Genomic DNA, 25,353 nt, shown 5'->3' on the forward strand with positions numbered 1-25,353 from the left:
CCCTTTCTGACTTCAGAGGGAATACATAGTATATTTATAAGGAAGTTTATCTTACTTTTACATGTTCAATTCAAAATGAAAAGTCAGGGAGTTTAACATCCCACAGAATTTTAGAACTGTATTATTCTAAAGTAATTTAGCTCATCAAAATAAAAGATGAAATGGTAACATTCCTCCGTTCTGAATACAGTGCTAAACTCACTAGACCAACTTCCTGTCATAATAAGTAAGTCCCCAAAGAACTACTACAATGAAATTACCTCACTCACCAAGCTCCCCAGAACTAAATTAATTGGATTTTGTCAAAATAATCTATGCCCGGGGATGATTTTAAGTTTATTAATTAAGAGAAATTTTACCTTAATGGTTATTAAAATAGTTGAGTTTTATCACGTGATCCTCCTTATAGCATAGCGTTCTTTCTATTGTTTATTCTTTTTATTGTTTTATTGTTTTATCACAAGAAGACTATCGGAATACTCACGCAATTGCACGACAGCACTCTCTCCATTCGCTGCAATGTAGTGCAGTGTTTGTTCCCCATAGTAGGACGCTCCTGTCTTGTCAACATCTGTACTGGCTATTACTAACACAGCAGTAGCTACAACAGTAAAAACTTTGATTAGATTTTAAAACACAAATTAAACTAATGCTGATAAGAAAAAATATTTTAAAATGTAACAGAGCACATTTTCATTATATAAGCACTAAAATTCATTTTTTCTAAACATACAGGAATATGTCTCAATACTTGATAAATGAGATAAAATATAATTATCATACCTTTTTTATTCCATAGCATTGTAACCTTATCAGCTTTAAAGAAACTTTTATTAGCTAAAGCTGCATGAGGTCCATCAAAATTGGGGTACTGATACAATCTAACAAATGAGGGCGCACCCTTACTTCCTGGAACATAGACAGCCACCTGAAATACACACGTATAAATCATTACTTAGTTTTCTGAGGCGTATAAACCAAGATGGACTTGTTTTGACAGTCTCTAAGAACCAGGAAAAGGTTTAATTTAATAACATTCCACATGAACAAAAACATAGAAATTACCTTGTATGGTTGGGGTCCAGGTGATAACACAAAATCATTAATTTTTTGCAAATGCAATTTATTTGCAATTGTGTCTGAAAAAAGCAAATAGTGTTAGATGGAAGAGAGAAGCTAATAGGAACATGATCAAACCTGAATGCATTATAGAAGACTAATGTAATTACATACTGATACTACTCATTGGAAGTCTCATGTAGGTAAGGCAGCATAGTGGAAAAAATGTGGAGTGGGAACACAGACCTACACTTGAATTCCTACCTAGTCACTTACTAGCAGGTGACCTTGGGTAAGTAACGGGACTGTACATCTAACTCCCACTGATTGATTTTAAGAGAACAGTGCTCTTTTTTATATAAATGGTACCACTCGGTAACCGAGTAGTAGCTGTGGGAATTTCTCTTTATAGAAGTAATACAGTTTATAAGTGATAGAGGAGGTGGGGAGACTTGGAAAATCACCCATTTGCAACCACTCATGAAATAGTGGATCTAGGCACTGAACATTAATGTCAGCTAATCCTACGAAATTAAAGACCATAAGATGTTATGGTCTTGATAAAAGAATTGAGCACCGCTTATAAGGCAGACTTGCCCTCATCTCCCCAAAAAAAGAATCTGAAGCTAACCAGTTCTAGATCCAAGTAGCTATTTAGGGGACAGATGAACACGTTAAACTATAGGATAGGAGCCCAAGTTTAAAAAAAATTTGTAACAGGGGCGCCTGGGTGGCTCAGTCGTTAAGCATCTGCCTTCAGCTCAGGGCGTGATCCCAGAGTTCTGGGATCGAGCCCCATATCAGGCTCTTCTTCTGGGAGCCTGCTTCTTCCTCTCTCACTCCCCCTGCTTGTGTTCCCTCTCTCGCTGGCTGTCTCTCTCTCTCTCAAATGAATAAATAAAATCTTTAAAAAAAAAATTTTGTAACATTTGTATTATTAGAATTTGAACACTGACCAGATATTTTATAATGTGATAATGGTATTGTGGCTAAGTTTTAAAAAATTGAAGAGCCCTAATCTTCAAAGACACATAATGAGATATTTATAGGGAAAATGATGCCATGTCTAGCATTTGCTTTAGCAGAGTAAGAAAGATGTTAGATAGAGAGATATATGGATGAGGTAGGACTGGCAATGGGTTGAAGGTTACTGGGACTAGATGTCTACTTTTATGTTTTAAATACTAAATAATAAAACATTTAAAAATTTTGTATCACAGAATTTCAACAACTAAACTCAGAAAGAGGTATACAAATGTCTTAATTTTATAGCAATTATTAGATAATAAAAGCTTATTATAAAAGAAAATCTTTGTTATAGAATTTCTTTAGTTAGCACTTAGGCTTAGAAAAGTTATTCAAATGAATTAATAGCAATTATTAAAATATTAACAGTATTTAGGAGAACGCTATGATGCCATATAAGGCAATAAAACTATACACATTTATAGTAAATAATAAACTTATTTCATCTATCTTTCCATACTAAAATTGTTGTTTTCAAAGAAGTGAACTTCGTTGTTAACATTTCGGGCACAGATAGTTTCATCTTCCGACCAAGATGGACACCTATGTTGAAAAGAAAGAATATAAACAAAATTTAGATAGGTGTAACTTCACACGTTAATACACTGAAGTTTGTGATATTGCTTACTATTTAAGGAAAAACACTTATAAATATGATGTCAAGTCAGATCCTAACAGCATTTGTAGTAGAAAGATATCATTCTTTTTCACTCAAATACTAAGCAAAAGAAAGATCAAGTTTTTCCTCTATTACGTTCCCACATACAAAATCCCTAAAGATCAAGATTTTGGTCTGACAAATAATTTCCTATATTAGTACCTGAGAAAAAATATTATATAATGAAGATATTTAAAATAGTTTGTAAATAATTAGTGTTTTAAAGCATTTATTTACCAATTTTGCATTTTTTTCTGGATGAAAGACTTCAAACATGTACCAGTTTTCACATCATACAGTTGTAAGTTGGGTATCCCAGCTGTGCCATCTTTAGAAGCTAAAATAAAAACAAAATTTTTTTTCTCACTAATTGTCTCTTAACACTAGTAAAAAGAATTCATTCTTAGAACTTTGAGTAAGATTATAAAAATCAAGTAAAAGAGTTGCTGTAAATCAACTTTCCCTTTTAGCTTTAATTATGGATTTAATCATCCACTCCTAAAGCCATGACAACATGACAGCTGTTTAAGCAAAAGTTCAGTTTTGTGTGTGTGTGTGTGTGTGTGTGTGTGTGTGTTTTAAGATTTTATTTATTTATTTGATAGAGAGAGACCATAAGTAAGAGGGAGAGGGAGAAGCAGGCTCCCTAGTGAGCAAGGAGCCCGACACGGGGCTCGATCCAGGGATCATGACCTGAGCCAAAGGCAGACGTGTAACCGACTGAGCCACCCAGGCACCCCAAAAGTTCAGCATTTCTGAAATGAGTTAATTACTATAGATTTTAAGAATACTTAAGAGACTTGATTATTAAGTTTGACACGGTTTGCAGGTAAATGGATTAAATTCTCTTATTATGAAATCTTGTGTCTGTAAGTCACACACACAAACACACAAACACACAAAGCTTCATAAACTACTCGAGATTCTCAATTTCCCTTTTATTTTCTTAGAAATGAAGATTCACTCAAGTCTATGTCTCTTGGAAGAATAAACCTAGAGGTTTATTAACCCAACAATGGACTATTATATACTTAACAATGCCCACATTACTAAAACATGTTTAAAAAGTCCCTATACCAGTTCTACATTATTATTCATCTATGAAGCACAGCCATATAAAATGCTCATGTAACATACTATCTTATCTTTTTTAAATGTGTTAAAAAATGACACACAATTTCCTACTCTTTGTCACACCATACACATTTCTTACATGTTGTGTCTATTGTACTTCCTCTTTCATTGACAATGATTATTGGAAAGGTTTTTCATTTAAGGGTCATTATTATCCTTAATTTTTGAGATCTTCTCCATCCAGTGGTTATTCACTTGAGCTTTTTCTTTTTCTCTATCTCATGATGGATCTTTTCACTAACCTGAAATTACTTAAAGTACATTATATTGGGGCAATACAAGATTCATTGCTCAGTAGAGATATTCACAAACACTATTTACTATCTAATGATTAATTACTCTCTTATAAGGTTATAAACCCTCTCTTTTTTTCCCACTGAATCGAATTGGTCTTGTCAATATTTTTACAATTGGAAAATACTTACTAGTGTAAGGCTGCCACGTTGCCAGGATAGTGTTTTTTGGCGAGAACTCAAGGCAAACTGCCTTTGGGAGGTCGAAGGAGTGCAGCAGTCCCTTGTTAGTGACATTGATAACATTTATTCTGGTTTCAAAAGAAATTACTTCAGCAATGAAATATTGTTTTAAAATAACAGCACTATCCAAAACATTCATGCCTCTTTTCAAATACAGATCGCTATAAGGTGGTCATTTTCATAAAAATAAATTTTCAGTTAATGCTAGAAAATATCCAAAAAACACCTTAATAACAACAAAAACCAAGTGTACATTTTACCAAAATGTCCCTATGTAAGGTTGGTATTGGGAAATACAGACTTAGTAGAAGGATATAATAGAAGATTCCATTTTTAGCTGAAAAGAAAACAACAGGCCTTTAAGTGGGCACAGAGCTAACCTACAGATAACCTGAGGTGTGTCAAACCAAGGGAAAACAGAGGTGCTAAACCAAAAGTATTTTTTTTAATTTGACTAAATGGAAGTTGTAGCAGCTGTGAAATCATCAAGGAGACTTTTGATGTCTATTAAAATCTCGGAAGCAATCTCCAAAAGATAAGACTAAGAATTATGATATGATAATGATAAAAATTATAATAATTGTATAATAAAAGCAGTTCCCTTTTTGGATACTTCTTATGAACCATGTTCTGGTCTAACCACTTTATGTACATTTTCTCATTTAATCCTTACAAGAGACTTATAAGATAGGTATTATCATCTCCATTTTACAAATGGTAAAAGTGAGGCTTGGATAAATAAATGATTTGATGATTTGTCCAAGATCATACCACTGAAAATGCCAAAGTCAAGTTTTAAAACCAGTTTGGCTTGACTTATCTTATGTACTCTTTGGGGTAAGAAAAAAAAATGGCACTCCATCTTACTTTAGAAATTGCTTAAAGTTACTTTGTTCTTTCTTTTTTTTTTTTTTAAAGATTTTATTTATTCATTTGACAGAGAGAGAGACAGCCAGAGAGACAGGGAACACAAGCAGGGGGAGCGGGAGAGGAAGAAGCAGGCTCCCAGCAGAGGAGCCTGATGTGGGGCTCGATCCCATAACGCCAGGATCACGCCCTGAGCCCAAGGCAGACACTTAATGACTGAGCCACCCAGGCGCCCCTAAAGTTACTTTGTTCTACTCAAGTTTGTGCCACTGGTTTAGGATAAGCAGAAATTGGTAAGAATGAACAATTACTGCATACTGTTTAAACACACACACACACACACACACACACAGAGGATTCTTCACAAATTATATAAATTACGTATTTTAGAATTACATGAAACTTTTTGTTGCTGTTGATAGCCTTTAATACTTATTCTTAGTTTAATAAAGAGTATTTATTTACACTAAAAAACTCCACATATTTAAGGAAAAATCAGTTATAGTTTCTGATTAATTAACTATGACCTCAGCAAAGACCACAATCAATACACTACATCTGTTTCTCTTGCCCCCAGGAACATTATCTGTTGTTGTGGCCACAGCACTTTAAGGAAATAAATGCTAGAAACAGGGATAGAAAATATCTATTAAAAAGATGGACACAACAAATGGCACATATTAAAAGGGTTCAGAGTTGAATCCAATAGAAAGCCAAGTGGGGATATGAAATATATAAAATAATTAATAATTGTGAAGGTGAAAACAGATTTATTCAACCAACTCTAAGCTAGTAGAATAAGGAATACCTCAAAAAGATAATAGACAATGAAAGGAAGTATGGTATGCCCCTTTAGAGAGTAAATTTCTATTAACTCATTACTCATAGTATAAACTAAAATATAGATTTTAAAAGATAAAACTCAAAACCGACAATAGGTTACACCAAAAATAAGAAAATTTGAGAGTACATTCTTTGGGACTAAGACTGTCTGTTAATATTGTGGATGAGACCCAATATGATTATATTCTCTCTTTTTTTTTTTAAGATTGTATTCATTCATTTGAGAGAGAGAATGTGAGCGGGAGGGGGGAGCAGAGGGAGAGGGACAAGATGACTCCACATCACATGCAGCCCCCAACACTTGGCTCGAGTCCAGGACCCTGAGATCATGACTTGAGCCAAAATCAAGAGCCGAATGCTCAACTGACTGATTCACCCAGGCACCTCCAATATGATTATATTCTTAATAATTTATGAATAGTAGTATACTGGTTGGATTCAATAACTTAAAAAAATAATAAAGTGACTAACATTTTTAATTACAAAAACTAATTCTACCAGCTACTCATAGTCATAAAAAGTCAATCATCTAAAAAAAAAAGTGAATCATCTAATTCAACACTATCTTTTTAGCATTAATTTAAAAAAAATCATGTGTTTAATCCAACCTGACTTCAGAATCCATCACCACTGTGTAACAAACATTTAAAATGTACTTTTCATACTAATGCATACATTTTCTCCATTTTAAAAAACCTGGTTAAAAACAACAATAAAAATAACTTTAAATCAAGCAACAGGGATGCCTGGGTGGCTCAGTCAGTTGAGCGTCTGTCTTCAGCTCAGGTCATGATCCCAGGGTCCTGGGATCGAGTCCCGCATCAGGTTCCCTGCTAAGCGGGGACCCTGCTTCTCCCTCTGCCTGCCGCTCCCCCCATTTGTACACCTTCTCTCTCTCTCTGTGGCAAATAAATAAAATCTTAAAAAAGAGAGAGAACATAGAAAAAGATGTAAAAAAAAAAATCAAGCAACAAATATTTAGGCATTTTCCTGGTTCTTTGAACTGAAATGTTGTAGTGACTATGGAAAAATTCAAAGAGTGATTTTCTTAGTGAAATTATGAGTATTTAATCAGAATACTTTTTTCCTGCAAAACCGGTTTTGTAATCTGATTATATTATATAATATAGACTATACTAATATACTTTAGAATAATTTATAAAATACTTAAATGACATATTTTTATACATTAAAAAACTCATAGAAATAACTGTAGACAGTTGTTACTAATTTAATAGCACAGATATAAGTATCTAAGTCTAAGGTAAACAAACGAAGAGTTATTCTCTAAGTGTTAGTGCAGAACTTAAGAAACCCTAACCGATCATGTAGAGCACTACTTAAAACAACTTCTCAGCTTCTCCAGCATTAAATTAATTGCCCCTTTTCATATATTACTTTTTAATCCTAAGAAACTAGGTAAGTCAAGTCACGGCACATAAACAGAAGCTAGTCACTTCAGAGTTCTATGGGAGTTGCACTGGAGATAATACCTAACTACACCATGACATTAAAAGACGGACTTTATTAATGACACCCAACACATATTATTCAAATAATGCCACTTGTTTTATACTGATGATACACACATAAAATATGTTATATAAAGAAACACTAACTTTTCTCCGTTGCCCCAGGCAAACAAGGTGCCATCCTTACTAAAGGTATAGACTTTGCAATTTTTCCCAGATTCCCTGAAAATGACAAGAAAAAAAGTTTAATAAGCATTACTACTTTTCAAAAAAATATGGTTAAAAATTTACAATTTTACTACTAATTTAATGATTATGAACTTACATAAACTTAAGTAATTCCAAAATGCTTTAGTCTACCAAATGCCTTATCTCTTAAAATGCAGTGCCAACAACCACTGTAAAGTAAGGTGGAAATTGATGTTACATCAACAGATCAATCTTAAGAAGAAAACAGAGCCCTTTTGGGTGAATAACTAGTTTGCGTGAGAACTCAAAAATGTAAGCGAACGTGGAAGTCACTAGCTGTCAGCCCTAATCTTGAGAGGGCTGAAGGATTTCAATAGGGAGACTTTGTGAAGAATGCCCCAGATCACCTGCATACCAACATAACTATGGACAGAATATCCTCAAGTAGCCATGAAGTGTCCCTGGATTTGAAGGACAAAGATCTTCCATCAATTTCTGATGTATAGAGACAGGAAGTATAACAACAGTAAGTGTGGATACAAGACTCTCTATAAAAATAGACCTAGGAAATCAGACTTCTTAGCAATATTCTATCCAATGACCAAACTCTAAGTGCTGTATCTCTTAGCTGGAGATGGCTACTAGGAGTACAACTCCCAGTGATAAGGAACACAAACAGAAACGTGTATGTGGGCACACGTAGGCTGTCCATATGTGTAGTCACAGAAAACCAGAACTTCATAGCCAATAACCATTTAAATTATTAAATAACAAGCACTGAGAACTGACCAGTACATTCCCCTTAAACTGGATACTATCTTTACATTATTAATTCACCTAAAGATGACATTTGTGTTTCTGCAATCACATAATAATGGTAGCTTATACTCAGCATGTGGTTACTGAAACATTATTTTTTGTCCTCTTCTCACATAAACAACTATGACCAAGAGGTCCTCCATCCTACACTTGTGCTGCACCTTATTTCGTTTAATACCCAGTCCTTGGATATCCAGGTTTTTAAAAAATCCCCATGTCACTCTAGCGTGCAGCCAAATTTGAGAACCACTCATCTAAAAGCTTGACTAGAATCAGGTTGTTTTTTATTTCAACCTGCATAGAAGTTAAGTATCATGTAGTTCCCATTACTACCCACCAGGAGACACGTACCGTCTCCTTGTTCTACTCTTAGTGATGCTGAGACTGTGCTGGACTCATTACGTATGTGCCTGCTCAGACTCACCTTACCTTTCCTGCTTCCAGGCATCAGTTATTCAATGAAGAGACCTGGCCACCTCATCTCCTAACACCACTGGCTGCCTCAGACTCTCTAGGAGTGAGGGCCACATTTTAGCATGGCTTCCGCTATGCCTATTGCAGTAGCAGGAAGAGGAGTTCCGACACTCAAATTCGACCTGAATAGACCAAAAGCAGCTCCGGCTGCAGATACATTTCTTACGCTTCCTCTCCACAACTGAATGTTCTCGGGCACAGTGGTTCCTTATAGCCTCTCCAGAGACATTTTGCATGACCAAGCAGCCTGGCTATATTTTGTGAATCTGTGGTCAGCTCAGTGCACCTCACAGTATATTTGCTTTCACGTCTTCCTTGACTTATTCCCTTCTCTTCGCCCCCCCCCCCATTCCTGCTGCCTTGGGATTATACACCCCAGTGAAGGGCATGCAGCATAAAAGCTCTAAAACAGACTTGTTTACTAGAGCAGTGCTTTTCAAATATCAACATGCATACAAATCACCAGAGGATCTGGCTAAAACACAGGTTCTGATTCACTAAGCTGAATCAGGGACTGAGATGTTGTATTTCTGCATTGGCTCAAGGTGAAGCCAATACAGCTGTTCTCGGGCCCATACTTCCTGTATCATGGTTCTACAGAACTGGGTCTAGTAAAAAAATTGGGCAATAGATTCAGGTGATGTCAGCCTTATTATACAGTTCCCCATCGATGGTTCATCTAACAATTTCAGCATCTTTTGATGATCATTTGCCCAGATCAGTAGTTCTCAAAGTAGGGTCCCCAGACTTGCAGCTTTGGCATTACTGGAAAACTTGTTAAAAATTCCTATTCTTGGGCCCACCCCAGATCCAATGAATCAGAAAATCTGGGGAAGGAGCAGCAATCTGTGTTTTACCAAGCTCTTCAGATGATTCTGATGCATGTTAAAGTCTGAGAACCACTGACACATGATTTCTTTAAGATTACAATGATTATCTAATCCCATCATTCCTTTTGTATTAACTGGAATTCCCCTATAAATAAGATTTCCTCATCAATAATTTGTTTACTCTGAAAAACTATTTGTACAGGAAAGGCAAAATAAATGCTTGACTCCTTCTCTTGATTTATCAGGTTTCAAAGTAACGAATGAGGACCCCATCAACCTCCAATGTTGACCAATAAGATTTGGAGAGAGAGGAATTTTGGGGAGAGTGTTTATATACTTGAATGTCTTAATTCGTTCAGTCATGATTCTTCCCAATGCTCAAAATGTCTCATCTTAAGTTAGTGTGAACCCCCTAAAGTTGACTCCTATGACCCTTTAACAAAGTCCTGTTTGTCTTTTATAGCTTCCTTGCTTTTTGGCCCAAGATGTCTCTAGCTCAATCTGTATGTCTTCTGTTCTAGACCTAAAGTCAGTTGCTTCTGCAAGGAACTAGTTCCTGTTAGTAAAGAACGGTGTTTAAAGATGACAATCGAGCTAAAGGCTTGAACTCAAATATACTAATGTCTACATTTTTTCTTTTAAACATGCTGAAGCTATTATTTTCAAATCTAAAGATCGATCATTTTTCTTGATAAAGAATATGCATTCGTTCCATCTTCTGTTAATATTATATAACACACCCCAAGAAACCAGCCTATCTGTTCTTCCTTTTTTGTTCAGAATATAACAATAACAAAAATAATTTAGGATGTATCATATAGTTCCCTATAACATCAGTCAACAATATAAACCATACCTTGGAAACAAAGCACTTTCTGTAAAATGTGGTGGTCCATTTACCATGTACAGTCCTTCTGATCCTCGGACTACAGAAACAAAATGGAAAGAACCACCATTAGTTTGTTAACAAATACTCAGTAATCACAAATATTTTAAAAAACAAAAAGCTTTTAGGGGTGCCTGGGTGGCTCAGTTGGTTAAGCGTCTGCCTTCAGTTCAGGTCCTGATCCAGGGATCCTGGGATCAAGTCCCGCATCGGGCTCCCTGCTCACTGGGGAGGCGGCTTCTCCCCCCAGCTCATGTACTCTCTCACTCTCTCTCTCTCAAATAAAGAAATACAATCTTAAAAAAAAAAATTCAAAGTATCAATGAAATTATTAAACATTTCATAGAACTATAGAATGTTAGCCTTAAAAGGGTACATTTTCCAAAAAACTAATTAATTTTAAAAAAGGGTACATTTTTCTTAACCCTATTGCATGAAATCATGCAACTACTGAGAAATCAATAGGTAAAATGTATGTTTATCCCCCCCCCCATCAAGTTCTCATGTTGAAACCCTAATCCCAATGTGATGATGGTATTTGGAACTGGGGCCTTTTGGAAGCAATTTGATCATGAGTAGAGACCTCATGAATGGGATTAGTGCCCTTCTAAGAGCCCCAGAGAGCTAGCTAGCTTTCTTTCTGCCATGTAAAGCTACAATAAAAAGTTGGCAGTCTGCAACCTGGAAGAAGAGGAAATATTAGAAAACAGGGTGGCTGTGTGCTTTATACAAAAAAAAAAAAAAAACATAAAAATACAGAATATATTCAAAGTTCTTAAAAAATGTAAGGCATTATTAATATATTTACAATTTCTCAAACTAAGAGAACAAGTGGGATGAGACACATTCACTTACTAAGTTCCCAGTAACAGTAATATCCTAAAAAGTAAAGTGGGAACAGAGTTCAAGATTAAGCAAAAACATCAACAGAATTAATTATATATTTTTATTTTTAAAAGAGATTATTTATTTATTTGACAGAGCAAGTGAGCACAAACAGGGGGAGCAGCAGGCAGAGGGAGAGGAAGAAGCAGGCTCCTCACTGAGCAGGGAGCCTGATGCGGGGCTCAATCCCAGGACCCTGGGATCATGACCTGAGCTGAAGGCAGACATTTAATAACTGAGCCACCCAGGCGCTCCACATTAATTACATATTTTTAAGTGGCTGAGTCAGAAGCTTCTAAAGCTGAATCAAAGAAATTGATTTGTTCATCTGAAAAATGTTTACTGAGTAAAAAATAAAAACTACCTCCCAGACCCTCTTCTGAGTACCAGAGATACAATAGGGAAGAAAATCAGCCCTGTCCCTGACCTCATTAATCACATAATTAGTCAAATACATGGAATTCTGTTAAGTGTGCTTAGTGCTACAAAGTAAAGATCTATGGGGCTAATCCAGCAAATAAGAGGAGTTTTGATCTAAAAATGGAAGATCAGGGAAAGTGTCCTTGAATACAGGATTTGTGTGCAGAGATCGGGAGGATGGATAGCAGTTAACGAGCAAAGAGAACAGGAACAAGTGCAAAAACTCCATGGCAAGAGAGACGACAGAGCATCAGAGGAATGTGAAGAAGGCCTTTATGGAAGTAACTGGAGCTGGAGAAGCAAACAGGGCTCAGACCAAGCAAGATCCTGTGGCCTAAGTTAGGCAACACTGGTCTGTAAGCCTAAGGTGGGAAACTTCAAAAGGGTTTTAAGTGAATTTCCAGAACCAGATTTGCATTTTGAAAAGGTCAATCTGGTCCAGTGCAGAGAATAAACTGGAAGAGAGTAAGAGTGGATAAGACTATTCAAGACAGTTTTGCAGTGGTCCCATAAGAGAGTATGGAAACTTGGACTGGTGGGGAGCAGTGGAAATGGTGAATGAGTGTTGAATATTTAGGAGATAAAACTGGCAGAACTTGGTGATAAGTTACTATTTTATCAGCTACAATTCTTGCTAGCAGCAACAGTTTAAGCTCTGAATAGAAGAAAAACTTATACTGAGGTTCATGGTTTAATTTTATCTGCTTCCGTTTCTGCCAGCTGTTCACAAATCTTCCATTCTTTACTGAGAAAGAAGCAAAACTGGTAAATAGCGGTCACTCTTGCCTCCATTTCCCTTCTCATTAACACTGATTTTCTACCTGAGAATTAACTAGCTCAATTTTCAGATATTGAAAGTAATATAACTTACAGTCCCAAAGTAAGTAATTTAAGGTTAGAAAGTTATTAAGGAAAAGCAGCACTGATGAATAAGACAAAAACCTATAACCTCATGGAGCTTCCATTCTAGTGGAGGGACATAAGATAAATAAACATGTCACTAAATAATGAGTTTCTTGTTAAATATCCACAAGTATGCAAGTTGATACCATGTTTCCTCACATGCAGAGCACTAGGCCGAATTGTCGAACTGTTACAGGTCATTTGGCCTTGAATAGAATGAAGCCTAGCAAAGTGTTCTGCATACGTCAAGATCTAAACTCCTAACAATACACGGCTTACAAGGCACTATATGATCTGGTCCCTGCACAGCTCTATGTGCTAGGCATTAGGGATTTAAAAAAAATGAATCCATAACTGCACTCAAGACAATAATTTCAAAGGAGCTCAGGCTATTGCTATGCCTTGACTGAAACACTGAAGTTACCTAATGACATTCAAATACATTTTGTGCCAGAAAATGTTTCCTAAAACATTTTAAAACTATGAACTATAATTCTCATCATTTAGCATCAAAATTCTCTTACTGCACAGGCAAAATAGTGCTATTTCTCGTCACCAAATCAATTGCTGTAGTATCATGTACGACACATTAGCATTTAGAAGAAAATAGGCCATTCTTTTCTTAATACTATAATAATGGTTTTAACAAACATTTATTTGAGGGATCAATAAAAAGTGAATTTACCAAACCAGGGAGTTTAGTTACCAGATTACACATTATTACTAGGTTACATAAAATTGTGTCAGCCTAATGAGGTGCCTCCCACAAGATGCTATTGCAAATTTAACACAGTAAGGGCTCTCTTATTTACATAAAGGCCTAGGAAAATAAAACAGCATATTGTCAGTGAAGCCCCAATGAAGCTGCTGTGTAATTAGAAAATGTGCCATATGATGATGCAACCAAACCATGTTCTGTTGCCTTAACTGCTGGCCCTGAGAACATATGCCTGAAGTGACTGGCAAAAAAGAAAAAACAAGCTTTATCGACCTCATCTCAGCTTCTCGTGCTCTCATGAACTTGTAACTAGTGACCTTGGTCCTCCATATTTGTTCACTTTGCTGTTATCACCAACCACAATGTTTACTTGGGGTGAAATTCAAAGTGTTTGTACATTATACAGCTGACCCTTGAACAACACAGGGGTTAGGGGTGCTGAATCCTGTGCAACCGAAAATGCATGAATAACCTGACTCCCCCAAATATTTAACTACTAATAGCCTACAGCTGACCAGAAGCCTTACTGATAACATAAATGGTCAATTAACACATATTTGTGTATGTATTATTTATTATATTCCTACAATTGAATAATCTACAGAAAAGAAAGTGTTATTAAGAAAATCGTAAGGGAAATAAATTTACAGTGTTGTACTGTATTTAAAAGAAATGTGTAAGTGGACCTGCACAGTTCAAACACATTTGTCCAAGGGTCGACTGGACTAAAGTGGTAGCTATACTGCAGAACCCATGAAGGCAGCCTTCTGACCACAACAGTGGGAACTTTCAGACTATTCAGGGCAACCAGTACAAGGTTTTCCTTCTCTAAAATTTCTATTTCGTACCTACTTACCAAACTAAGACAGGTGGAAAACTCCAAAGGATCTACTATAGACTGTTTATCACCCTCCTCATTCAAATGTTGAAACTTAATCCCTAATGTGGTGGTATTTGGAGATAGGCCTTTGAGAGTAATTAGATTAGGGCAGCAGAGCCCTCAGGAATGGGATTAGCACCGTATCAAAGAGACTCCAGGAAGCTTCCTTGCCCCTCCGCCCTACGAGGACACAGCAGACATGGGCTGTCTGTGAACCAGGTAGTGGACTCTCAGGAGACACCACATCTGCCAGCACCGTGGAGCAGACTTTCCCAGACTGCAGAAGTATGGGAAATAAATGGTGTTTAAGCCACCTACTCTATGATATTTTTGTTACTGGAGCCTGAATGGACTAAGACAGAACAGGAGTGAGGAACAAAAACTACTTAACCCACACTCTTTCATACAGATTGTTAACTCAAAATCTTAAAAGGCAACACTTGACAGAAAAGTCAGTGTGAAAAGTGTCACTCTTGAGTGTCACTCAAGTAGCAATCAGTCTCATGTGGTTTTCACTTCCTCGTTTTAATGTGTTTCTGGAGAAGAAAAATCTTCAGTCAAATTGATCAACTGCTTTTCAACATGCACATGTTCACATTCTAAATAAAGAACAGTTTTATTTATTTATTTTTTATTTTAAAGATTTTATTTATTTATTGGACAGAGAGAGAGACAGCCAGCGAGAGAGGGAACACAAGCAGGGGGAGTGGGAGAGGAAGAAGCAGGCTCATAGCAGAAGAGCCTGATGTGGGGCTCGATCCTATAACGCTGGGATCACGCCCTGAGCCAAAGGCAGACGCTTCCGCTGTGCCACCCAGGCGCCCCTAAAGAACAGTTTTAAAACAAAAATCCGAAAGTTGTACATTCTGATTCCATTTATATAACACTCTTGAAATGACAAAATTACTGAGGACAGATCAGTGGATGCCCATGGTTAGAGGTGGAAAGAGGGTCTGACTATAAAAGGAGAGCATCTTTTTCTTCTTTTTCTAGAGAGAAAGAGCATGTGTCCAGTGGGGGAGGTGGTGGTGCAGAGAGAGAACCTTAAGTAGGTTCCACATCCAGGGCAGAGCCTGACACGGGGCTTGACTTCACCATCCTGAGATCATGACCTGAGCCGAAATCAAGAGTCGGACGCTTAACTGGATGAGCCACCCAGGCGCCCCAGGGTAGCGTCTTCTTTGTGATGATGGAGCAGTTCTATATTCTGACAGTGGTGGTTACATGAATCTACATAAGTGATCAAATTTCTTAGTACCATATACACACACAAACTGGTGAAATCCAAATAGGGATTATAGTTTAGTACATACTACTGTACAAGCACCGATTTGCTGGTATTAATAATGTACTATGGTTATATATTATCATTGGAGAAACCTAGGTGAAGGGTACATGAGAACTCCCTTTATTGTTTTTGCAACTTCTTATAAGTCTTAAGTTATATCAATATATAAGGCTTTTTAAAAGACCATCATTTTTAATAATGTTTGTTCACAATATGGCAAGAAATTAAACCAATCAAAAGTTTGGGGAAAAGTTTTTCTTCTTTTTCCTTTTTTTTTTTTTTTAAAGATTTTATTTATTTGAGAGAGACACACAGAGGGACAGTGAGAGGGAAAAGGAGACTGCCCACTGAGCAGGGAGCCCGATGTGGGGCTCGATCCCAGGACCCTGAGATCATGACCTAGCTGAAGGCAGACGCTTAACCGACTGAGCCACCCAGGTGCCTCTGGAAAAGAGTTTTTCAACATTTCTCAAGAACGGATTTGCTTGGGAATACCGAACAAAAGTGTTTCATTAAAATAAAAAATTGAATAGATCAAGATTTTGTACTAAGGTAAAAATAAAGTCCATGAAACAAAAGTACAAACCACAGCTACTTTAAAACTGGTGAAACTGTTGGTTTTATTCTTTATGCCAGATATGTCTATTTTAGGGGAACTAATTATCAATTGAATTCATCATAAAAATCATATTGAGTCACTACAGTCTTGTTTGTACATATAAATCACTATTTAAAGCAAATATTTTATTTCATACGTTCTTACACAGAAGCATAACTATGAAAAAGTGCTGTAAGACATTTTGGAACACTAAGATACTTTACTAGATTTAATCAGTTTGAGTAACTTATACAAGAATAAATGGATATACAAAGTGTATTAGAAGACACATAAAATCAGGGGCGCCTGGGTGGCACAGCGGTTAAGCGTCTGCCTTCGGCTCAGGGCGTGATCCTGGCGTTCTGGGATCGAGCCCCACATCAGGCTCCCCCGCTATGAGCCTGCTTCTTCCTCTCCCACTCCCCCTGCTTGTGTTCCCTCTCTCGCTGACTGTCTCTATCTCTGTCAAATAAATAAATAAAATCTTTAAAAAAAAAAAAAAAGAAGACACATAAAATCAGATTCATAACAGAACATAAACTATATTACAAGTTAATAAAAGCAAAAATAAGTACGGATTCAAAAGTTCAATAACGAAAACAATTTTTCTACATATGACTTTCTAATGAGGAATTTATTTTAATTAGAAGTGACTGAATGTGCAGTACCTATCAATGTAGGACAATAACTCCATTTTGAAAAAATTATCTCAGTGGCCTCAACCAGATTAGAAATACGGGTTTCACGTAATAAGCTGATTAGAAATATGGGTTTCACGTAAGGGCCACTGTTTTATATGCCTGGCATCCAGGACCCACCTTTTAGAAGACTCTAATTTTCCAGGGGAAACTATCCAAGGGTGAGAATATAATTTAGTCCTGGTGATTCGATTAAAAATTGACTGATTCAAAGATGAGCAAGATCCAGCTGAGCCAAAGTCAACCAGCATTGAGACTCGCAAAAAATGTGCTTTCCTTTGGGGCTGCTGAGCTGGTTGAATGTAAATATGGAGAATGTTAGCCTGAGAATGAATTTTGTTTTAAATATTTATTTATTTATTTTAGAGAAAGAGCGCACACATGCAACCCGGAGGGGCAGAGGGAGAGAAAGATGGAAAGAATCCCAAGCAGACCGCCCCCCCCCCCCCAGAGTGCAGAGCCCACAGTGAGAGGCTTAATCTCAGGACCCCAAGACCATGACCTGAGCTGAAATCGAGTCGGGTGCTCAAGGGATTGAGCTACCCAGGCGTGCTTGGGCTTTTTGTCATTTCCAATTAAAAGTTGTAACTAACAAAATTTACTGTCCAAATTAATTTAAACTCCAAAATCCCATGAGTTTAAGTTTAAAAAAAAGATTTTGGAAGTAAAAGAATCTATTACTGGCTGAAATATCTATACTAACAACGTTTAAAAAATTAACCAGTGTGTTCAAGTAAAAGAAAAATGGACCATGGATTTGAATGACTAAATACAATCCTGATTCTGCTAATTTGCAACGTGAATCTCTCTGGGCCTCTATGAATATGAGAATATGAGGAAAAGAATGACTATCTCACCTTTAAGCTCTTACAAAGTCCTTGATTTTAAGCATTGTAAGAAAATTGTCATTCTTAATTAATCTGACTATAAATGAAGTGATTATCCTTCATTATTTTATTCCTCCATCAAACATCTAGAGTGTCTATTGTTTACCATGCCTGTACCTGGTACTGAGAAGATAGGGATGAGTAAAACTTTGCCCCTGCCACCAAGGAGTTCACAGTCAAGCAAGGCAGAAAAGCATCTAAACAATCAGATAATTAACCTATGTGGAAAAAAAAAAATTCAAATATATATGAGGTACAAAAATAGCCTGGGACTGACTGATCATCTGGGAAGAGTGAAGAAAAACTTCAAAAAGCAATGATGTTTGAAATGAATTTTAAAAGATGAAAAGAAGTAAGCCAAATTAAGAGGAACAGGATAGTCCTAGACTGAAGAGGTAGATTTTTTGAGGGTTTTATAAGCAGTTCAATATTGATGAAGCACAAAATACGGTGGCAGACAAGGAAATGCAAAGAGCTCTTCAAGGATTATGAAGGGTTCCATATGCTATGCTAAACAGGATGGAATTTACCCTGTTAGCACTGAGAAGACCCTGTAAGGATTTTTAAAGGAGAGAAAATTTATCAGATAAGTTTAATGTACTATTTTTTATTAGAGTTCAAATAAGCATTCCAAAACTGTGAAAAACATACTAGTTATCTTCATGAAGCTAAAGAAAAAAATTCATTTAATTATGTAATTATGCCTTTTAAACAGTATCTGCCTGCCATAATCATCTAACAAATTATCTCAGTATTTGATAAATATCTGATGAAGGAACTGCAGTAGCCAGATTGATATGAGTGGATGTGGTGTTTAATAATAAAGATCTTAAAATGTAGAATGGGAAAAAGTGCAAAAGTTTTTTAAGGTTCCTTTCAAGTCTCAGGGGACATAACCCCCTTCCTCAAAAGTAGACAACCTTTCTGTTAATGACTTTTTCCCTTCCGTGCAAGCTATCCATGACTTTAAAAAAGCCTCTATTCTTTTCTCTCCCAACTTCCCTCTCTTTATTTGATACTCATATGAGAATCCCAAGCACTACCGTGGTCCAGTCTTCCCAGGCACAGTCCAAGACTAAGTTAATTATCTTTTCCAAAATTATAAACTCTGCCTCCTCTTCAAAATCTCAGGAATCCTCTCATGTTCAAATTCGAAAATGCTCATAATCATTTCAACATCAAACGTTGCTAGATCTCTTCTATATTGCTCACTGCTACAACCCCAGAGCACACTTTTATCACTTTAAATTTACACTACCACAGCTCTACTCTCTCTATCCGGTCCTACAAATCTCATTAAAGCAAGCAGCGCAGAATTGGGTATTACTTAAGTTCGGGTGTATTTTATGTGTGTGCTCATTCTAGGGACTTAGTCATTTGTTTATGTTTGTCCCTTATTAAAGAGATAAACGATTTCTCACTGTCAACAAGGTCTGTCACCAGATAAGGGTTCGTATAAAACCAGTGTTGTACACCCGGGGCAACAAATTCAACTAGCACTTTCCGATCTTATTTTCCTTCCTCAATTCCAGTGGAACTTGAAGCGACGGGGAGGAATGATGGATGGGCCAAAAGGGAGGGGAATGCTGAGGCCCAGAGGCGGGGGCCTCACTTCCGATTGCCACGCTACACCAAGAAACACAAAAGGCTCTCTAGCTCTTCTACAGCCCACAAGGAAAGGTGGATCAGACACCAGTGTTTCTCGAGTTATCCCCAAGAGCAAAGACACAAAAAGAAACTGCTCTGAAAAACAGTCCCTTGCTCGTTCAGGACTTACCTGTCAGGAGCGGCGTGGACGGCGCCATCTTGTCCCGGAAAGAGAAACCCACGCGCTTGGGTCAGAGTTCACGAGGGCCAAACCCGGCCCCTACACGTCTTCTCAGGCGTGGAAACCGCGCATAGCTGTTTCCGGTATCACAAGCCTCGGGGCCAATTCACTTCCGGTTGGAGAGAGCCCCGGAAAAGGAGCCCGAAGGCGCACGCGCAGCTCCGGAACAACACTTTAAAGAGCGTCAGGGGGCTGGGTTAGGGCCGGTGCGCCCTCCTTAGTCCTCCCTCTGCTTCTGTTTTAGCAGGCGGAGCCCGCACTTCCGCGGGGCGGAGCCCGCCCAGTGCTGACGTTGGCAGCCGAACCCGAAGTAGTTCGAGGCTACGGACAGCGCTGCCCGGTTGTTGCGTTGCATTTCCTTCCTCTTTCACTCCACGCTCCCGGCGGCGGCCAGAGCGGCGGCGCAAGAATATCCCGGCGGCCTGCTGTCGTCCCGCGCGCCCGCCTCTCGGCCGGCCAGTCCGCCGTCGTCAGTCGCTCGGCACTCGCGCTCGCCTAGCCCAGGCCCAGCGGCCGGAGCTAGCGCCCCGCCTGAGAGCCTCCTAGCTCCGGCGGCACAGGCTCCGGGAGCAGAGCGTCGCGGCGGCCCAAGGGGAGGCGAGCGAGCGAGTCCAGGGGGTGGCTGGGCAGGTGGTGGCGCCGGGAAGATGGTCGCCAAGCAGCGAATCCGTATGGCCAACGAGAAGCACAGCAAGAACATCACCCAGCGCGGCAACGTCGCCAAGACCTCGGTAAGGAAAGAGCAGGCGCCCCTCGGTCCAGCAGCCTGGGCTCAGGCCCGGGTCGTAGGGCCGCGTCGAGTTCTCCCCCAGGCTAGGGGACCGAGGCCACGAGCTGGACTCTAAGTTGGCGGGGGCAGGCTGGGGGAGGGGGTTCGGGAACGTGGGTGCTGGAGCTTGGCGGTTCGGGAACGGAGGGGAAACCTGTGAGGTGAGAGGACCTGGTCACCTGGCCCGAGGTGTAGGCTGCAGGAGCTCGGGGTCGGAGTGGGGTTTTGCATTTGAAAAGCGAATTTTCATTTTTGCAGAGAAATGCTCCCGAAGAGAAGGCGTCTGTAGGACCCTGGTTATTGGCTCTCTTCATTTTTGTTGTTTGTGGTTCTGGTAAGTGTTTTGGGGCTACCATTGGGTAGGGCGTTGGATGTAGGGTTTGGATGACGTGGTGACCCATCAGTGGTGAATCCTACCAGCGTAGTTTTCAACTCACCTGCCGGGAGCACCACATAAGTCTCTTTCATCCGAACGAATTCCTTGTCCCACATATGCACAGAGGGTGGTGCTCCAGAAACTTCTCACAGCTTGATTTGTGCTCACAGGAGATCAGAAAACGAGGTCAGATCCTTAGTTAGTAATGATCAAGTTGGAAGAAATTTAGACCAAAACAAAAAACCTTCATGGAATGAGAATTCAGAATGTTTTGCAGCCTCATTATCGATACATTTGCAAAAAGCTTAGGAACATGGTGTATGCATGGACGTTGAACTTAATTTAACGTGTCCCAGAATCTAATGTCTTTTTATCAAAATTGGGTATATTTTATAAAGTAAAGCTCTTGCAAAGAATTGAATCCGCATAAAGGAAACGGACCTGACTTAATGTATGAGATAAATGTTTTTAGATTAAAGAAACGTTTGGCATATGGTAGGAAAAATAAGTTATCAGATTAGCCTGCTGTTAATAGATTCTTGCCTCTGCAAATTACAGAATATCTTTCCTCTCTCCATTTATTATTTTAATGTGCAAGTTGTTGATACTGAAGTACATGTTTCTGTTTTTACATTCTGACATTCTAAAGTTACTGAGGTTTCTCTTAAACATTTCACTTTGCCTGCCTCCTAAACTTACTAGTAGAAGCTCTCTTGATAAATGGCCAAGAGCCAAGCAATTTATATAACCTAAAGATTATCAAATTTCAGCTTTGTGAGAATGAGGAAACATGGTTATATTACAGGCCAGGCCTTAAAAAGACACTTAATATTTTGGGAATAAATCAAAATAATTCTATGCTAGAAAAACCTGTTTGCTTTGGTGCTTTAAGTTCTTTCTAAAACGATTGTGTATTGCAAAATCTCTTGGACATTTCGACGTAAAATTCAGAGAACCTGAAATTTAAAAATATAATTTAGACATTCAGTTGTTAGAGTAGGCTTGTCTTCATTTTTTATTTCAATGAAGTTACATAGCATTTGCAAGTAATTTTAAGGGTGCTCTTGGATTCTTGTGAACTACCGTAATAAGTATTTGTCAGTTGCCAGACCTATTTTATTCAAAATGTGCTTACTAAATCATTTGCTCTTTCTCTTTACAGCAATTTTCCAGATTATTCAAAGTATCAGGATGGGCATGTGAAGTGACTGACCTTAAGATGTTTCCATTCTCCTGTGAATTTTAACTTGAACTCATTCCTGATGTTTGATACCCTGGTTAAAAACAATTCAGTAAAGCATCCTGCCTCAGAATGACTTTTCATATCATTCTTCATTTGTCATTCCAAGGTTTCTTCACGAGTCATTCCAAGTTTTCTAGTCCATACCACAGTGCCTTGCAAAAGCACCACATGAATAAAGCAATAAAATTTGATTGTTAAGCTACAGTAGTGGACCCTACTTATTCAGTCAGTAGAGAGTAAATTTTTTTAATGTGGTTATTAAAACAGTATCCAGTATAGGTAATTAGATTAAATCTGTGTAGACAGGGTCTAGATTTTGTTAACCCTAATGTGTAAATGCAATTAGCTTAATTTAAAATTTGGAGTTACGGTTTTTATATAGCTAGGCACTTTATTACTGTATCTTAAATTGAAAGCACACTCCCACATAGGGTCATGTAACTGTCCTGTAATAAAGTGCTTATAATGGAACAACTACACAGCCTAGTTTTCCCATAATCTTTAGCACCTAAATTTTTAAAAAGCTAAATGCTTAATATAAAGGGAGATGCTTATAGCTACAACATCTATTTTAACAATATTATTTCTGTTACACTACCTTGGATTTTGCATGAGTAATTATACTAACCTGAAATGCCATAAGAAAACAACTTGATTGAGCATTTTGTAACTTAATGAGTCACTTCGTTTTCACTAAAAGCTACCATGGTGGAGTAAAGTCAGGGAGAGTTTATGTCACCATTGATTTCACCAGAATTACTTTAATATATCAAAGGGGTCTACTATGCTAGACAACATTTTAGGGAAAAATACTACTAAAACTGGGTGTCTCATCAGGACATACTGATGAGTCCAATGTGCCATAAGACATCTTCGCACATTAATAGCACTTTTAATACCAAAAAAGGCACATCAACTAAAAAGTTAGTTTGGAAATAATTTTTTAGATTTATGATGAAAATTTTGTTAGGGTACTAGATACATCAGACTAAAGTACCATCTGGAATTAAATGGATTTACTGATAAGGATCAGTCTTTAGTCTTCCCCTTGTTGTATAATTTTATAGGTTATGATTGATCAAAGTTTCTTTTTACTAATGGTAAGGGTGAGAAGGCAGGTTTTGGGTTTTCTGGTACTGTTGAAAATTATTAAGTTTTGGCTATTTAAATACATAGTATAACTTGATTTACCAAAAAAAAAAAAAAAAAAGCCTGAGAAATGTCTTTATGTATCAATGAATTGGAAAGAAAGCTGCTCATTTGCTTTGTTAATTGCCTCAGGATATCTCTTTTAAAATAAGCTGTTTTAAGAGGAACAGAAGGGAAATCTGCTGCCTAGTCATACACAGTGTGAACCTCAGAGAGAGCTTCTGATAACCCTAAATATAAGGGTAGAATGAGGGAGAGGAGCAGGTAAGGATGTTTAGGAACTTAACTACTCAAGAAATAGGGAAGGAATTTGAGGACCTTGGACCAGCAGGTTTTTATCTGCATTGTTACCTGCCTTTCTCACCCAGGAAATCAACCCTGTACTTGTTTCCCTCTTGGAAGCAAGTGTCTTGGTTGACTAATTCTATTTTATTGTAACTTTAAAAATGAAAGTTATTGTTCTAAATTTATAGCAGGTGCCTTATTCTTTGCTTTGAGTCAAACCATTCCATATTAGAATTTCCCCTGGTTTACTATAGATAATTGGCTTTAAGATGTTAGGGTGTTTGTTTTTGTTTTTAATTGTACAATGTCTATTAATTTGTTAAATTGCTATAGCTAGCAGTCATTTTACATATGTAAAGTTGCATTCCCTTTGTATTTCATGTGTAATTTCCTAATTGAGTACATTTTATATTAAGGATGGAATATGCATGTTTGGGTCAATGAAAGCTATGTCTTATTTGATTTATCCTTTAAAAATAAAGTTCCCTGAATATTTCATGCCTTCTAAAAGGAAATGATTTTACAGATTTCTTATCGGAGTGTACTTTTTATGGTCAATAGAAAATTATTTTAAAGAATGCCTAGTATTATGTTGTACTTGAGTTAAAATAAATAGTACCCAGAGACACAGATTAAAAGTTTATAACTGGGAATAAGTAGCAAGAAATACATTAAAAGCACAGTGAATTAAATAGTTCCTTTCCTAGGATTTACCCTCATCTCATTATCCAAGTCTCATTCAAGGAAAAATCACAGTTCTTTCGGTCTCCCTTCCCCAGTTGAATTTTACGTCATCCAGCGTTAAACACAGCATGATAATATTGGGAGGTTGTCTACATTATCCAATTACTCTGTCATTTACCTTTAACATTTCAAGGAGTTGTCAATGATTTCATTGTATCTGTTGGGATGTATATAATGTTACTCAAAATAATTGAGTGGGCTTCCAAAATAAGGAAAGCTTTTCATTGTAACAGGATGTATTGTAACGGGCTTTGACTTACATCAAAGAAGTGTGTATCTTCAACTGCGGGGGCCACGGCTCTTCTCACTGAGGTTACTGGGGTTGTGCTGGCACAAAGGACTATCCTGGAGAGCTGGATCGTGTTCTTGGGAGGGTCATCGTCAACAACATTGTATTACTCTTACAGCATCTGTAAAATTGGGAGCATCAAATTTTCCACTTAGAAATTGTTTGGAAGTTCGATTCGTCTTTACCTACCTTTTTAGTTTTTTGGCTTACTGTTTTAGATGCAAACCAGAACTTCGACAAGCAGGAGTTGGGTTCAACAGCAAATTCTGTGTCACTCCCTTAGAGAATCATTTCCTGTCAAAACTTCATCCCGCTCTAGCTACTTGTAGTGCTTTACCTTCAGGTTGAATTAGGACAGAAACGTCCTAATTTGAAAAGAATACTAATGAGCAATAAAAGGCTAGAAGCCAAGCTAAAGGGGAAAATTCAACTATCTGGACTTCGTTAATTCAAAGTAAATTTGTGCATTGTACAGAATCCTAAAGATAGAAAGGACATGGACAGTTTAGTCCAACTGCCCCAGTTTACAGAGAAAAAATTCATTTATTCAGTGAATATTGATTTATGTGCCAGATACAGAGTTACAGCTGTGAATACAGAGTCCCAGCGTTGAAGTTATCTTCCAGTCCAGTAGTGGGGGGGAAAGACAATAAAATGAAG

The 25,353-nt window shown here is 37.7% G+C and overlaps 2 protein-coding genes across 2 annotated transcripts in view; one reads left to right on the plus strand and one right to left on the minus strand.

The window, feature by feature from the left end:
* The window catches only part of EIF2A (eukaryotic translation initiation factor 2A), a 34,443-nt gene extending 14,576 nt beyond the window's left edge, over positions 1-19,867 (minus strand). Inside the window, exons 1-9 of the mRNA XM_008707160.2 lie at positions 19,788-19,867; positions 10,704-10,773; positions 7,683-7,757; positions 4,303-4,421; positions 2,981-3,080; positions 2,546-2,628; positions 1,066-1,139; positions 784-928; positions 485-601 (exon numbers count right to left, since the gene is read on the minus strand). Coding sequence (XP_008705382.1) covers positions 485-601; positions 784-928; positions 1,066-1,139; positions 2,546-2,628; positions 2,981-3,080; positions 4,303-4,421; positions 7,683-7,757; positions 10,704-10,773; positions 19,788-19,815 — 811 coding nt within the window. The 5' untranslated portion in view covers positions 19,816-19,867. The remainder of the gene's footprint in view (positions 1-484; positions 602-783; positions 929-1,065; positions 1,140-2,545; positions 2,629-2,980; positions 3,081-4,302; positions 4,422-7,682; positions 7,758-10,703; positions 10,774-19,787) is intronic.
* A 287-nt stretch (positions 19,868-20,154) lies between these two features.
* Positions 20,155-22,430, plus strand: SERP1 (stress associated endoplasmic reticulum protein 1). The gene is made up of 3 exons (XM_008707175.2): positions 20,155-20,569; positions 20,866-20,941; positions 22,146-22,430. Exons 1-3 carry the CDS (start codon positions 20,486-20,488, stop codon positions 22,184-22,186), a joined length of 201 nt encoding a protein of 66 aa, XP_008705397.1. The 5' UTR covers positions 20,155-20,485; the 3' UTR covers positions 22,187-22,430.
* The last annotated feature ends 2,923 nt before the right edge of the window (positions 22,431-25,353 follow it).

The sequence above is a fragment of the Ursus maritimus genome, unplaced genomic scaffold (genome assembly GCF_017311325.1).
Source record: "Ursus maritimus isolate PB19 unplaced genomic scaffold, ASM1731132v1 scaffold_20, whole genome shotgun sequence".
Lineage (NCBI taxonomy): Eukaryota > Metazoa > Chordata > Mammalia > Carnivora > Ursidae > Ursus > Ursus maritimus.